Source organism: Lissotriton vulgaris, chromosome 9, assembly GCF_964263255.1.
Source record: "Lissotriton vulgaris chromosome 9, aLisVul1.2, whole genome shotgun sequence".
NCBI lineage: Eukaryota > Metazoa > Chordata > Amphibia > Caudata > Salamandridae > Lissotriton > Lissotriton vulgaris.
Genome location: NC_141697.1, coordinates 786336720 through 786352841, shown reverse-complemented (window position 1 = coordinate 786352841; position 16122 = coordinate 786336720). Strand labels below are relative to the sequence as shown.

Sequence of the window (16122 nt, the reverse complement as noted above, 5' to 3'; positions counted from 1 at the left end):
TGATATCTGCCTGGTGTTTAAGTAGAATTTCATCCAAAAGGGTGTAATTCTTAATGGTGGATTCAGGTCTGTTGAGATCCCTAATCTCTTGTTCTATGGTGGATATCTCTAATTGAAGCTTAGCGGTTTTGCGTTCTGCACTCTCTATGAGAATATCCATTAGTGTCATGGAATTCTGGTTGAGATATTCCTCCCACTTGACCATCAAGTCAATGTCCAGATCGTCATAAGTGGGAAAAGTTTGAGAACGTAAGCCTCTAGGTATTTGCTTAATTCGTTTGTAGTGTTTGAGGGTGGTTCCATCCCACCACCGGGAATTTTCCTGTTTCTTTAACCTTTCTAGTTTGATGAATTTGTCCCTGAGTCCTTCCACAGGTGCAGGACCTGTAGTGGCAGAGGCCTGGTGTGGAGGCATCCCTTTTGCTAAGCTGTCAAAAAGATCTGCTGCTGCTCTGTCCCTGTCCATGATTAGGATCAAACAAAGAGCGAGTGGAGTAACTGGGTAGGATAACGTGGAGGCACCCAATCTGAAATTGTGCATTAGTGCAGGCCATTAAGGCCAAGGATGTAGGGCTAACCCGAGCCATTAGGTTGGCTTATAAACAGTGTTTGACTAAAACCAAAAGGGCGTGGAAAGTCCAAAGGTGGCATGACCTTGGGGAAGCAGCATTAAATAAGGATTCTTATACATTTTGGTCCCTTGTTTCCAGAGCTGGCAATTCTGCTTCCCTGGAACCTAATAACGATGTTTCTCCTCTGGATTGGTTAGACTATATTAAGAGCTTATATTATGATAGCAATTCTGAATTCCCCATTGACTGTTCTGAGACTCTGCCCTCTTGAAATAGTACTGCCCCGGTTACTTACCGGTAATCTTCATTACTCCGAGTATAGTCTTCCTCGCCACATGACTAACAAAGTGAGCTTCAGCTCCACACCAGAACCCTCCAAAGCAAAAAGTCAGCCTCCCATGCCACCCATCCCTTCCCAAGATGGCCGACCCAATACCACCTGACCTCTATAAGAGGCGGGCCGGCCCAACCCATCAGCCTGAAACAACCAAGCACAAACATGAAGCCGATAGCCAGACAGGGAGGGAGGGATGGGAACTCATGTGGCGAGGAAGACTATACTCGGAGTAATGAAGATTACCGGTAAGTAACCGGGGCATTACCTCCTCGTTAGTCTTCCTCGCCACATGACTAACAAAGTGAGCACATACCAAAGCCAAGCGGCTACATGGAAACTCACAAGAAACTAACGGACCAGGACGGGACCCCCACGGAAGAGGGCAAAATCCAACAGGTCAGCGAGTGGAAGAACCACCCCAGAGAGAGGCAACCACGAGCAGGAAGACCCCACACGGAGCCAAAAAGCAACCTGCAAACAGGCCCACGAACAGAAAGCAGCCAACAGGACCAAACATGCCAAGACCGCCCAAAGGACAGCCGAAAGCGAGAGGGGCGCAAAAACCCCAACAGACCAAGAGCCACGGGGCACCACAGGAACCGAAGAAACAGAGGGCAACCCCACCACAGCGACCCAGCAAAAAGGCCACAGCAGCAAGAGACACAGGGCGACCAAAGCCCACATCCACACGCACGGTGGACCCTCAACAGCGAGAGTGCCGAACCACCCCCTAACCAAAAACCGGAGGGAAGAAGAAAATAAAACCTCCAGAACCGGCAGCAAACAGGGGTAGAAGCCAAAGGAACCAGAGGGAACCCAGACCGGCAGGAGCCGCAAGAACGGAGGCACAGAAACCAGCACCCCACCCGAACAACAAAAAAAGAACACCCAAGCCCCACCAGCAAGGAGAGGCAGGCGGGACATGGAACACAGCCGCCCAAAGGATCCCAGAGCGGGAGCCAGACAGCCATGAGAAAGCCCAGGCAGGTGCAAGGCAAACCAGACCCCAGAGGTCGCAGGAAACCACAACAACCGACAGCAAGGACACCGAAGAGGGCCAAGGCCAAGCCCCAAACAGGAAGGCGAACACCCACCAGGGGACCCATGCACAAGAAGCATAACGAACCCGGAAGGAAGGGGAATGCAGAACGAACGAGACAGCCCAGCGCAGGGGACAAGCAAAACCGCCCGCAACATTCCACATGCAACAAAGGAGCAACAAAGGAGCCGCCGAGGCGAGCACCCAGGAAGAAAAAACCAACAAACCTCGGGACAACAACCCAAGACCGTAGGCGGAAGAGTCCACCAACCCAAACACCAGACCACAGTGACACAAACCCACACCCAGGAGCGACCCAGCCGAAAAGGGCGATCCGACAGGAACCATAGGGAACACATGGGCAAGGCCACAGGCAGCAACCCACCAAAGGTGAGAAAGACAGAAAATCCGGGCGGAACAAGCCCGAGAAAGTCAACACCTCCAGGGAGAAAACCCAAACAGAAAGGACCCAGTACCCCTACCAGGGAAAAAGAAGACAAGGATCCAAACAGCACAAGGAGCGTCGGGACCGACCGGGGAAGAGAACTGGGAAAACCAGCAGCCCCGGACAATCACAAGCACAGCGTGAACCGAACGCCCCAAGGGGCAATAAAAATACCGAGGCAGGACACGAAAACCCAGAAACTAGGGAGCCAGAGTCCACAGAGGCCCAACACGGACCATGGAGGAAACCCATAGCCAAGATCCGCAGGAGCAGAAACGGGAAGAATCCAGGCGAGCCCCACCAACAGGACAAACAACTACGCCAGGCCCACAAGCCCAGGCGCGAAGCAGGGAGCCCGGACAAGAAGGCAAGAAAAACCAGCACCGGGGACACAAACAGGAAGAGAGTGACCGAGGTAAGCCCGCAAACCCCACAGGGAACGAGGCAGAGCACAGACAGACCAGGAGAGCAACAAGAAGCCCCCGCAAAGCAGGGCCAAAAACAAGCCAGGAAGCGGCCAACAGAAGGAAGAAGAGAAACCGCCAACCGACCCAGCACAGACCCAAGCAGGCCCCACAGGTGGAGAGGTCGCCAACACCCGGGAAGGGGAGCCCCAGGGCACCCGGACCAACCAGACGGGGAGGACCCCCAATGGACAAACCAGGCAAGTACCGCCAGTCACCCAGGCACAAGGAGCCCAAAACCCACCCAACGTAAAGACACTACCAGGGCGGACAACCCAGACAAGAAAAACCAGGGGGCCACACAAAACCAGAGGAAGGGGGACAGCCACCCAAGTCAGGAGATCAACCTCAAGAAGGGAGGAGACCGAAGGAAGGACCCCAGCTCGCCCATGCGGCCAACCGAGGCCATGGCTACCAAGAAAACCAACTTGAAGGCGAGGAATGACAGATCCATCAACCGAAGAGGCCCAAAGGGAGGACCCCGCAGAGCCCGCAGGACCAAGGGAAGAACCCAAGGAGTAGCCAGGCACACAGCCCGAGGCCCCCGCAGAGAAGGGATCAGACCCATTCAACCAGGAATGCCGGGAACCAGGACAAGAGGACAGGGTCCAATCCACCGCACACATATGCACACCATGCCATACCAGCGAGGAACAGCAAAACACCACCAGGGAACACCAGCCACAACACGTGCACAGGAGCGTATGGAGAATACCACAACACACCACTGGCAAACTGGCAACCCCAGAGCCTGCAGGAGGCAGCCGAAGCGAACACGCCCCTCGAGCTCCCACTGAGTACGTGAATCACACACGAAGAGGAGGGTGCAAGGGACGCCCGGCGAGCAATGGAGCAGGAGGAGAAACCACCGCCACGGCCCATGGAAGAAAAGCCAGACTGCAACAACAGGGTCAGAAGCCAAAAGCCAACCCGGAGACCACAGAAGCAGCCCGAGAAGAAAGAACAGGAGCAAACAGAGGACCGCCCACAACAGACAAGCAGGCGCCCACAGCCCCCGGAAACCCCAAAGGCCACAACAAGCAGGACCGATCAGGAACAACCGTGGAGGGCACATAAATGGCCAAAAACACAGCCTCACAAGAGGAACTGAGAACCACCATGTCGACAGCACCAGTCAATCCCAGGCGGAGTCCCATCCAGGCACTAGCCCAGACCACGCCTAACAACTGAGAACAGATGAGAATAGGTGCACAAGGACCCCCAATCAACATCTAAACTGCCGTAACAGACCCTGACAAATGAGGGCCGGACAGAGTACAGAGACACTGAACGTAGAGCGCTGGAACCGGGAATGGAAACCAGTCACACAGCGACAAGGACGCCCAACGCAGACAAAATAAAAAGGAAATGGAAACCATGCAACAGCTCAATATGTGTAAAAAAAAAAAAAACAACGTTCGAAAAATAACCACCCGGGGACACAGTCACAGCATAGGCAGGATACGAACCCTGGCCTACGAGAGCTGGCGCAACCAAAGGCAAAACATTAGCCATTGAGCCAAAGCACCTTTAGAAGAGAGAGAGACACTGCCACAGTAACGAGTACCAGAAAAGGAAACCAGGAACTCAGCGACAGGGATACCCAACGCAGAACCAAGTAAAAAGAAACGTAAATTATGCATCAGGCCAATATGTGAAATAAATACAACGTTTGAAATCGAACCACTCGGGGACACGGTCACAGCATAGGCAGGACTCGAACCCTGGCCTGTCAGAGCTGGCGCCACCAAAGGCAAGAAGCTACCCGTTGAGCTACAGCGCCTTCAAAAGAATGAGGCACTGCCACAGGAACGAGTGCTGGAACCGGAAACGGATACCAGTCAGTCAGCGACAGGGATGCCCTATGCAGACCTAATAAAAAGAAACGTAAAACATGTAACAGTCCAATATGTGCAAACTGTGAAATAAACACATCGACCAAAAAATAACCACCAGGGGACACGGACACCGTATAGGCAGGACACGAACCCTGGCCACTGAGAGCTGGCGCCACCAAAGGCAAAACACTTCCAGTTGCGCCACAACTCATTCAAATCAGCGATGTACCCAGTCACCGTCACAGTGAACGAGTGCTGGCCAACAGACCGAACCAGATCCGAAGTAAACAAACCGCACAAGCGGGAAGGAATGGAGGAATGAAAACCTAACATTCAAAGAAAGTGATCCCGCCGTCCAGCACAGGGCCACAACGACCCAAAACTGAAGCAAACGTGGGGCCTCTGCACACCACCACTGCAGCGGTAAAGAAAGCAGTCCGGACCGCCAGAGCTGTCCCACCTGAAGGAACAGTTTAGCGAACCTCGGAGCCAGGGGGAGCTAGACCCCGACCCCGGAGGCCGACCAGCAAGGCCCGCAGCCAATGGCCGAACCCAGGAGGAGAAGCAAGCAGCCCGACCCCAACCCACGGAGACATCGGGAAATGGCACCCGCCACTCCGCAGACCCCCGTGAAAAGACCCGAGCAGACCCCGGAGCGCCGAGGAATGCACCTGCCCTGGCACCCAAGGTAAGATGAGGAGACATGGGCCGCAAAAATGGAGGCGCACCGCCGCCAACAGGCACACACAGGGAACCAAAAGGCCGGCTGCCGGGCTCCAAGCAGAGCAGGCAGCACCCCGGCCCGCCACACAGGTAATCGAGAGGGGCCGAGGGGAAAAAATAGCAGCCGGGGAGACATGAAATGCAGGGAAGTCATCCACAAGGCCCAAGAGTCAACAAACGCCCACCCGGAGAAGACCGGGAGACGAGCACACCCCGCCAAACATCCCACATGGAGCAGGACCCAAACAATAAAGCCCGCTAAAGCAGGGCATAATGGAGGGGGCGCAGGGCAGAACTCCCAAAAGCCCACAAACACCAGGAGCCCGCTAGAGCAGAGCAGCAAACCCAATGGGACAGTGTGAGGGCTAGAAGGCGGGGGAACCCGAGAGTGAGCCCGCTGGAGCAGGGCCTCCCCCCCAGGGCACCGGGATCTGCTGGAGCAAGACCTCAGCCCAACTTACCTGTGCTCTGGAGAATCTGCAGCGCAGAACTAAAAAAACAGGCTGATGGGTTGGGCCGGCCCGCCTCTTATAGAGGTCAGGTGGTATTGGGTCGGCCATCTTGGGAAGGGATGGGAGGCATGGGAGGCTGACTTTTTGCTTTGGAGGGTTCTGGTGTGGAGCTGAAGCTCACTTTGTTAGTCATGTGGCGAGGAAGACTAACGAGGAGGTAATGGGACTATGTCTGATCTTTCAGTCATATTAGCTTCCTTCCATTACACGTGGTAGGGCGTGGTAGGGCTGCTGGCGGACGGTGTTCCTGCTGACATTTTTAGGTCGAGCTTCAGCGCGAATGCGCTGTCTGCAAGACCAGCTGTAATAAGAAGGTCACTATCGTTGCAGGCTGTAGAGCCCTGGCCAAGTACATTTTCCCTTCACTTTATGGGCTTATTTTTTGTTCGGGAGAACTCCTTTTCTCCTTCTATCCTTTCCTGCACTGCAAGCCCAGCTCTGTATCAGCGCGCACTGCAAGCCCAGCTTCTGAGTAACCTCTCTGTGCCGTCCATCAGTATCATGCCCTCCAGCACGTTAAACAAATGCTAAGGCGCCGCATGTTATACGCAGGCAACGCAGCCTCTTACTGGACACTCGGCGCTCTGGGGTGAGGCCCGGGGGCTATCTCCGGCGCTGCAGCACAGAGTTAAAAGACTGAGCGTTCGGAGAAGGTTGCGACTGGCTTCCCTCGTCTACAAGTGCAGGGGCATACTTTTCACAATTCCTATTTTTTTGCTTTGACAACTAAGATAGGAATCGCATGGTTTTCTTTTAATATTGATATAGAAAAATTGTTTAATCTGTTGTGGTGCAGGGGCCCGGCGCATGTTGTGTACGCCAGGTTCCCTCTCCTGACTGTGTTTTTACTTTATTTCAGGCAGTGGAGAGGCCCGTGTGTTCTCCGCACTGTAACCGGTGCACAAATTCGGAAATTAACAATGCTTTAAAACTCTTTACATAACCGATTATACGCGCACATTAACAAAATGCTGTCGCTGCGACTTACAATACTGGTTGTTGCAGATACGGCCTCTACTGGACACAGACAGCCACATCTGACTCCCAGAGCACAGTTAGGTGCTTTAGCCACAACTCAAGTTCAAGTTCAAGAATTTATATAGCGCACTACTCGCCCAGAGGGTCTCAAGGCGCTTGGGGAAGGGGTTTGTTATTTGTCAAATAGCCAGGTTTTGAGTTCTTTTCTGAAGGAGGTGTGGTTCTGTGTGAGGCGGAGGTGAGTGGGGAGTGAGTTCCAGGTCTTGGCCGCCAAGTAGGAGAAGGATCTACCTCCCATGGTGGATCTTTGAATACGTGGAACAGTGTACAGTGCTGGGAGCTGCGAGGGGAGCGACCGTAGCTGAGGGTTTCAGGGTGGTCACAACTAAGCCCCAGACCACAGTTAAGTGCTTAGTTTGGCCATGAGGCAGGGTTCATGCTGGCAACGTGTCACCAAACTGTGTCAAGGCTCCGACTCTTTCTCAGTTAAGACTAGACTGAGCTTTGTTGAACAGCCTGTCTGAAGTGTGACTTCCCTCCTGCCAGCAAAAGTCCAAGTGGCACAATTGGAATCCACCCTGCATACGCTTCCAAATGACATACCACACAGGACAAAGAATATTTAAAGGCACAACACTCCCAATTTTCCTGCCTACTATAACCCTCTCCCAAATGGTTCTTCCTCCGGTATAATTGTTACAGGAACCTTGATTATAACGCTTGCCTGGATATGCAATGCATTGCATGCCTTAAATATGTGTCATTCAGTGAACGTTTGGACACAATTTCACAAACCAAGTGCTGATAGTATTGAATAATTACAAAGAAACATATTGTTGTAAGTGGTTGCTTATTTCTATTTACTGCAGTCATACTTAATTATGAAGGCAAGCCACCTATGCATATATATATATATAATTACTTCTGTACCGCCACACACATCTTACTTTTGCCACTGTCTTCCTTTATTTGTAGGATTCTGTAGTCTATTACTCCTCACATGAGCCCTCGATGCATTTCATGATGTTAAAGTGCCTGTCCCTCTCAAACAATTCTCCACAAAGCATTATGTTTTAGTCATTCCACGCAGCTATTGACTCAAGCATCTCTTTAGCAGCTCTTTGCAAGCCGGTGACTATGCAGACTTAAAGCCACCTGTTAAATTCAGTCAAATGGATGGCAGGCAGTGCAGGTCATACTCCTAGGTGAGTGCTACGGATCACACTAACTAGGCCAGATTAGTAGCAGGGTGGAATCTAGCAACGTTTATAGAAAGCAAATGGTAGCAGTGAGGGGATAATGACCGGTTACTCACCGGTAATATTCATTACTCCGAGTCGTAGCCCTCCCCGTCCCAGTCCTAACTACATGAGCATAGCTCCTCCCACCAGAAACTCCCAAGCAACTTGAAACCCATCCCTTCCCTCCAGGCCACACCCATACCCTGAGGCATATAACCCTGTGACCTGCCAATCAACAACCTGTACCCAACAAGCACAAGAAGCCGAAACAGGGAGGGAGGGATGGGAACCTGGACTGGGACGGGGAGGGCTACGACTCGGAGTAATGAATATTACCGGTGAGTAACCGGTCATTACCTCCTCGTCAGCCCTCCCCGTCCCAGTCCTAACTACATGAGCAGATACCAAAGCAATAATCGGCTTCACTCAGTAGCAAAAAACAGACTTTATTAAAGCACAGAAAGTCACACCACCGGAGTAGAACGCAACACAGCGTCCCCAAACCCAGCAGAATCAGTCCCCCCAACCACCAAACGATAATGGGACATAAAGGTGTGCGGAGAACTCCAGGTAGCAGCCCTGCAGATTTCAGCCATGGAAGCCCCCTGAAAACAAGCCCAGGAAGCCGCCACCCCCCGAGTCGACCTTCCCTGAACAGACCCTGGAGCCAACTCACCACAGGCCTCATACGCAGCACCCACAGCCCATCGTAGCCAACGACTGAGGGTAGCCCCAGAAGGCTTAAGACCCTGACCAGCCAGGCCAAAGGTCACAAAAAGGGATTCCACCTTACGAAACGGCCCAGTACGCAACAAATAGATCTCAAGAGCCCTCCGAACATCCAAACAGTGCAGCCGCACCTCAACCTCTGAAAGAGGATCAGGACATAAAACAGGCAAAACCAGATCCGCAGAGCAGTGAAAAGAGGAAGGGACCTTGGGAACAAAGGAAGGATCAGGCCGCAGTACCACCCGATCAGGAAAGAAACGTAAAAAAGGGGCCGAACGAAGCAAGGAGCCCAACTCCCCAATCCGCCTAGCCGACGTAATAGCCACCAGGAACAGCACCTTGATCGTCAGAAACCTCAAAGACACCTCCAGTAAAGGCTCAAAGGGAGCCCCCTGCAAAGCCCCCAAAACCAGAGGCAGATCCCAACTAGGAGCAAAGGACCGAATGACAGGCTTCTGAAGGAAGCAACTCCGCAACAAACGGGACACCAGGGGAACCACCGGGTCACAGACCGAACCCCGAAAGGCCCGAACAGCAGCCCACTGAGCCCTCAGGGATGACACAGCCAGACCCAAGTCAAAGCCGTCCTTCAAAAAGTCCAAGACCAGTACCGGATCCACCTCCAATGCAGACCACCCACGCGCCGTACACCAAGACTGAAAAGAAACCCAATGCCGGGCATAGGATTTGAGAGTCGAAGGGCGCCTGGACCTCTGAATAAATTCCGCCACAGAAGGAGAACACCCCAACGCCACAAGGTTCATCCTCTCAACAGCCAACCCGCCAGTCTCAGGCGGACCAGACACTCCAGAGACAGAGGGGAAAATGACAAGGGACAAGGGACCACCGGCAACCTCCAGCAAGGCCCCACAGCCAACTTCAACAACAGAGGGAACCAAGGCCGCCTGGACCAATCCGGAGCCACCAGGATCACCGAAGCCCGATCCAATTTGACCTTCAGCAGAACACGCGGCAGCAGGGCAATAGGGGGAAAGGCATACATCAGGCCCCCCTCCCACCGGAAGGACAGGGCATCCACCATCCAAACCTCGGCAGAGCGAACCAGAGAACAAAACGTCTCCCTCAAGGCGTTCCCCGGGGCCGCAAACAGGTCCACCACCGGGACCCCGAACCGGGCCATCAGGCAACGAAAGACTTCCTGAGACAGGCACATGTCCGACAGGGAGGGAAACACCCTGCTCAGGCGATCCGCCTCCGAGTTCAAAATCCCAGGCAGATGTAAAGCCCTCAGAGACAACAAGTGAGACTCCGCCCACAGGCCTATCCTCTGAGCCAACAAATTGAGGGAAGCCACCCTCGCGCTCCCCTGGCGGTTGATATAACACACCACCACCGTGTTGTCCGACCGCACCATCACATCCCTCTGGAGGACCCAAGGCAGAAAATGAGACAACGCCAACTGAACCGCCTTCAATTCCCGCCAATTTGAGGACATCTCCGCCTCCGGCACAGACCAAAGACCCTGCACAGACTCCTGACCCAAGACCGCACCCCAACCCAGTTCGCTGGCGTCGGTCGTCAGGACCAACCTCACTTGGGACACAAAGGGCGAGCCCTGTAAGAGGTTCCGATCCACCAGCCACCAGGACAACTCCCGGGCGATGGACACACTCCCCGGAACCAACAGCTCGTAATTCAGAGAGGCCGGATCCCAATGCTCCAGAAGATGATTCACAAGGGGGTATAAGTGTAAGCGGGCCCAAGGAACAATCATCACAGTTGCTGACATCAGCCCCTGAACACGCAACCACTGGCGAGCCGTGGAAGACCGAGCCCCCAACACCTTCTTCAGTTCGTGCACAAGAGTCAGTCTGCGGGGTTCCGACAGGAAGACCTTCCCCAACCTGGTGTTGAACACCCCCCCAATGAACAACAGTTCCTGAGTGGGGTGAAGATGGGATTTTTCCAAGTTCAGAATCCACCCGAACCGTTGAAGGAGACTGCAAACCTCCCGGGAATGTGACTGAGCCTGAAGGAAAGAAGAGGAAGAAATCAGCCAATCGTCCAAGTAAGGGAAAACCTGTATACCCTTAGCATGCAACAAACCCACCAAGGGCGCCAACACTTTAGTAAACACCCTCGGAGAGGCAGACAGGCCAAAGGGCAATACCTGGAACTGGTAGTGATCCACCCCTACACAGAAACGCAGGAACCTCTGGGAATCTGCGTGCACTGGCACATGAAAATAGGCGTCCCGTAGATCGAGAGAAGCCAGGAAATCTCCCACCGACAGGAAGGGAAGAATCAACTGCAGAGTCACCATTTTGAAGGACCGATGAGGGATACACAAGTTCACCGCCTTCAGATCCAGGACCGGACGGAAGTCCCCATTTGGCTTTTGGATCAAAAACAGGATTGAGTAAACCCCCCGACCCTGTTGTCTCACAGGCACCCTCACCACAGCACCCTTTGACACCAAGTCCCGAACTCCGTCCAATAGAGCACGACATCTTGCCAGAGACCTGGGAACAGGGGTAGCTTTGAACACATCCACCGGAGGAGTCCCAAATTCTATTCTGTAGCCCAGCCGTACCACCTGTAGAACCCACAGATCCCGAACGAACTCCTCCCAGACAGGTAAAAAAGAGGTGAGGCGACCCCCAACCGGCACCTCCAAGGAATCCATCACATAGTCACGACTTGGAGGGACCTGCAGAAGAGGAAGCACCTTGTTGACCCCGGGACTTGTGGAAGGAAGGGACACCCCGGCCACGTCCCCTACCACGAAAGGGCTGAGCAGCCATCTTAGATTGAAACGCCTGCCCAAAAGCCCGCTTATAACCCGCAAACTTCCCTTTCTGAGAAGAGCGGACCGGAGCCAACAATTTTTTGTCCTCAGCTGTCTTTTTAATCAAAGCTTCCAACGGCTCCCCAAACAGCTTAGAGCCCGTGAAGGGAATCTTCATCACGGCCGCCTTCTGAGCAGCTTCCGCCTTCCAAGACTTAAGCCACAACTGCCTCCTAGCAGCAACCGAGGCCCCAGCAGCCGCCGCCGCAGCACTAAGGGAGTCGAAGGACAAGTCAGCCATGAAACGCAACTGCTGTTCCAACATGGACAAAGACTCAGAGGGATCCTCTTCCTGCATGAGCTGCGCAGAAATACCCTGACAGTCCTTAAGAAGCGACTGAACAAGATAGCTGGTGTAAGCAGCAGACCGAACAGCCAGATTGGAGGCTGCAAAGGACCGCTTCAAGGCCCCCTCGACACGCTTGTCCCCAGGATCAGAAGGCACCGCATCTTCAGACACCACCAGGCTCTGAGACGCCATACCAGCCAGCAGAGAATCCACTTTCACCACAGCCGGAAACTCCTCCGCGAAGCCCTGCAAGGGATACCTCTTAGCCAGAAACCGGGGAAAGGCATGCCTGTCAACATCCTTCCACTCCCCCACCAGCACCTTCCTCACAGACGTATGAATGGGGAGGCTTTCCGGATCTTTCTTCAGGTAATCGGCGAAGAAGTCTTCAGACTCTCCACCCTCCACAGGATCAGGGAATCCCAGATTGTCTCGAACATGCTGCATAACACAGCGAAGGTCAGCCCCTTGGACAAAACGACCCTTCACTTCCTCATCAGAGTCAACGTCCGGATCTACCTCAGCCGAGGCATCCAATTTCTGTCTCTTAGGCCCCTTGGGATCATGAGCCACAAAGGCAGCCGCCACAGCAGCCTCAATCATTTTTTGAATATTCGCCATGGAAGGAGCAGTGGAAGAACCAGCGACCACCTCCCCATCCTCACAGCCGAGTTCACGCACGTCTGCACCTCTACCCTCCATGTTGTAAACAGGAGAACAGAAATCCAGACCCCAAGATATACCCAGACCAATCAAAGCAAAAATCCCCAAGGGCCAACCAGGGAAAGCCACCTAGACCTGGAGCCAATCCCTACACAGGACCGAAGGCCGGCCTTCAAACCGCCCTATCAGAGAAGACTACCAAACTACAAAAGGAAAAGACTGAACAGGGCCCAACTGTAAGGATACAAAGAAACCCAGAAGACCCCGTCCCAGGAACCAGTGAACCCAGAGGTAAGAACTCTCTAACTCCCCAGCAGAACTCCACAGCAGGGCAGCAAGAGGCCAAGACACGAAATCAAGCCCCATGCAAATCCCTCCAGTAAAAAACGGCAATAAAGCAAAATTGGACCGCCAGTAGAGGGAGCTCCAACAACAGAAACGCGGGGAAGAGAACACTAACCCAGGAAACAATCATCAAAGTCGGACTGAACCTAAATATCGGGCCCCCACGGACCAAACAAAGGCAGTCCCCCCCCCCCCGCCCGCAACCCCAGACTCCACAAAGGATTGCAGGAAGCATAAAGAAAAAGGGGAAAAACACGGGCTCGAAGAAACGAGCCCCGAGAGTTACAGACAGAGAAGCCAATCCGGCACGCCCTCGGCGCACTGAAAAAGCCAGCCACACACCCCCCCTCCCTCCCCGGGTGTACCGGCTAGAGCAGGGAACGAACCCGGAAGAGGGGAGGCTGCAGCAGGGAGTCACCACCCCACAGCAGGGAGTCCGGACCCCCAACCCCACGGTCCCGCTACAGCAGGGACTCAAAGCAAATGCCTACAAGGTAAAAGAAAAACAGGCACAATAGGGGTTAAAAACGGGCGCTTAGCATCCCGTTCCACACTTACCAGATAGGAGGCCAATTCCAGTGCCCCCCTCGACGAAGACTGCTCGGAAGTGATTCCGCAGAAAAAACAAACAGGTTGTTGATTGGCAGGTCACAGGGTTATATGCCTCAGGGTATGGGTGTGGCCTGGAGGGAAGGGATGGGTTTCAAGTTGCTTGGGAGTTTCTGGTGGGAGGAGCTATGCTCATGTAGTTAGGACTGGGACGGGGAGGGCTGACGAGGAGGTAATCCTAATCAGTAGGTGCATGAGCCACTGTTGTCAATAAGGAAGGCCTGAATGTCATAAGTAATCCTCATACACTACAGGCCTCCCTCTAACGATACAGGATAGGCCAGGATAAGTAATCCTCCTATTGTTCAGGCCTCCCTCCCACGATACTGGATAAGCCAGGGCAAGGGAATGTGTGTAATTTTTCCTACTTGTAATATGTCATTTTTGCAAAGATTACAGAGGTAACATGAATTTCTTCTATGCAATCGTCTGTATAAAAATCCAGTGCCAAATTTGCACCCATGTACAGAAGGCGAAATAACAGCCCAATGTTTTGTCCAATCAGTTTCTAAAGTCACACAGAAAACATTGCTAGCCTACTTCCCAGGAGACCGCTGCTGCTCATTTCAAGTCTCCTACCATCAAGCATATGGAAAATTAACCTTACGATTTACACATTATCCCAGTAATCACGATGTAGGCAAGATTTGGCCTAAAAAAAAACCACAATCCTAATTCTGCCTGCGCGTGCCAGTGGACTGGAATTAAGCGGGTGCGGTGACAGTGGACTGGCATTGAGCGGGTGCACCTCATCCACATTTAGACCATCTCTTTGCTGGTGGCAGTGTAGGAGGTGTATGCTCAAGAGCATCTAACATAGGGTGGTATCTGGGGACCCCATTTAACCACCTTTCATGTGGTATGATACCACGAGGCCACCTTCCCCCAGCAGAAGAACCTCTGCGAGACGCTCCTACCATGTAATGTACCATGCAGAAACAGCTGGAAAATGGGCATTTAGTTATCTTTACTGCCCACTGAGAACAAAACACTCTACTTTGTGTACACGTTCACCACACAGTATTTTTATTGGCAGAGAGCAAATCCCACTCAAGGGGCATACTTTTTTATTCGTAATACATTTGACTTCAATCACACTTGGCAGTTTTAGTGTTGAGAGCATTTTGCCCAGGCTCCAGCCATTTTTCCTCCCTCTTGGATATATGAGGTTGCTTAACTGCCAGAAATTGAAATGAGGTGTGACAGATATGCACTCGGGAACATAATCACAAAGCCATTTGTGTTTTTAACTTCAACTTACACTCAAAGTTTTTACCAGTCTAAAAACCTTTTATTCCTAGAATGTGGATTTCCACTTTTAAAGATTATTACTTATACATAAATACTCATACAGCTGTCTGATTGTCATAGTATGGCTTTGCCAAGAGCTTAAAGGGGCTTGCAGCCACCCACTGCTTACCATTGGTTGGATTTACAGTTACTCTCATTTTCATACTTATTATTCCATAGTTTGCATTCTCCATTTTCTGTCTCTTCCTCCCCTGGAGCATTCCTAATTAACTTATCATTCCATTGCTTTAGTTTATAGCACAGCTTTTTTTCTGGTCTTCAGCACTCCATGAGAGTTCATATATTTTCAAGTTGTCCCACTACTGTGCTTCTCTTTCCTCCTCCATACTCTGTTGCTCCATCGGATTCGGGGGCGTGTTTTTTGCGTTCTTTCTACCTGTGACGTCATCCGTCACTCAGAACGCAAAAAACAGGACCCCGATTCCGAAGGTTTCGGACGTTTGCGGCCGCCATTTTTTTGTTGTTGTTGTTGACTTCGGGGGCACCGTCAACCCGCACCGACCTGCCTCCTTTCCCGCACTGCCGTTCAGGCCCGGATACTGTTTTGTCATCCTGGGGTCGCCGCGTTCTTGGTCTGGCGTCGGGGTTACGGTGAGTCGTGGGCACTGTAGCCAGGGTCTTTCCCTTTCGGTCTGCGGGAGTCAGGTCGCCTGGCTGTGGGGTGGGGCCGTGGATGCCCGCGAGACCGTTGGCCTGGGGTGTGTGGCAGAGGAAGCAGCTTGGTATTGTGCGGCGTGTTGGTGACTGTTTAAAACACCCGTGTCCCCAGCAGTGCTTTTGTGGCATTTGGTCCTGCCCCAAACGTTGTAGTGGCTCGCCGGGGCTAGTGAGAAGTGGTATGGGGTCCCTCGTGTAGCATGCAGGTTTATCGGTATAGCGTTCCGATATCTTTGGCGCTTTATAAACCTAGACCTGGCCGCAACGTGGTTCAGTGTGTAATTGGTGTAGTGGCCGTAAGGTTGTGGTCTGGACGGGGGAGCGTTGCATGCCTGTTCACGGGGGCACACAGGAATGGTGGTTGGTACCGGCGGCGCTATTCGCAATATTTCAAGCCGAGGGTTAGGTCGCAGTTGCGGTCATCCTGTATCTGGGAGAGACTACTGCAGATCTATCTTGGGTCTCCTGGCCGGCTGCTCACTGTGATTAAGGAGGGGGTGTGTACATGGATTTAGGGTATATATTTTGAGCGGTCATATCATTGAGGCGATTTTGTTCTGG

At 52.7% G+C, this 16122-nt stretch overlaps 2 protein-coding genes across 4 annotated transcripts in view; one reads left to right on the top strand and one right to left on the bottom strand.

The window, feature by feature from the left end:
• Positions 1-16122, top strand: part of DPP3 (dipeptidyl peptidase 3) — a 559762-nt gene that overhangs the window by 13929 nt on the left and 529711 nt on the right. The window lies entirely within an intron of this gene.
• LOC147692262 (lamina-associated polypeptide 2, isoforms alpha/zeta-like) lies at positions 11360-12678 on the bottom strand. The gene has a single exon (XM_086936760.1). It carries the CDS (start codon positions 12676-12678, stop codon positions 11533-11535), a length of 1146 nt encoding a protein of 381 aa, XP_086792886.1. The 3' UTR covers positions 11360-11532.

Excerpts from the sequence above, each read along its gene's own strand:
- LOC147692262 (XM_086936760.1), bottom strand. The coding sequence starts at position 12,678 with ATGGAGGGTAGAGGTGCAGACGTGCGTGAACTCGGCTGTGAGGATGGG.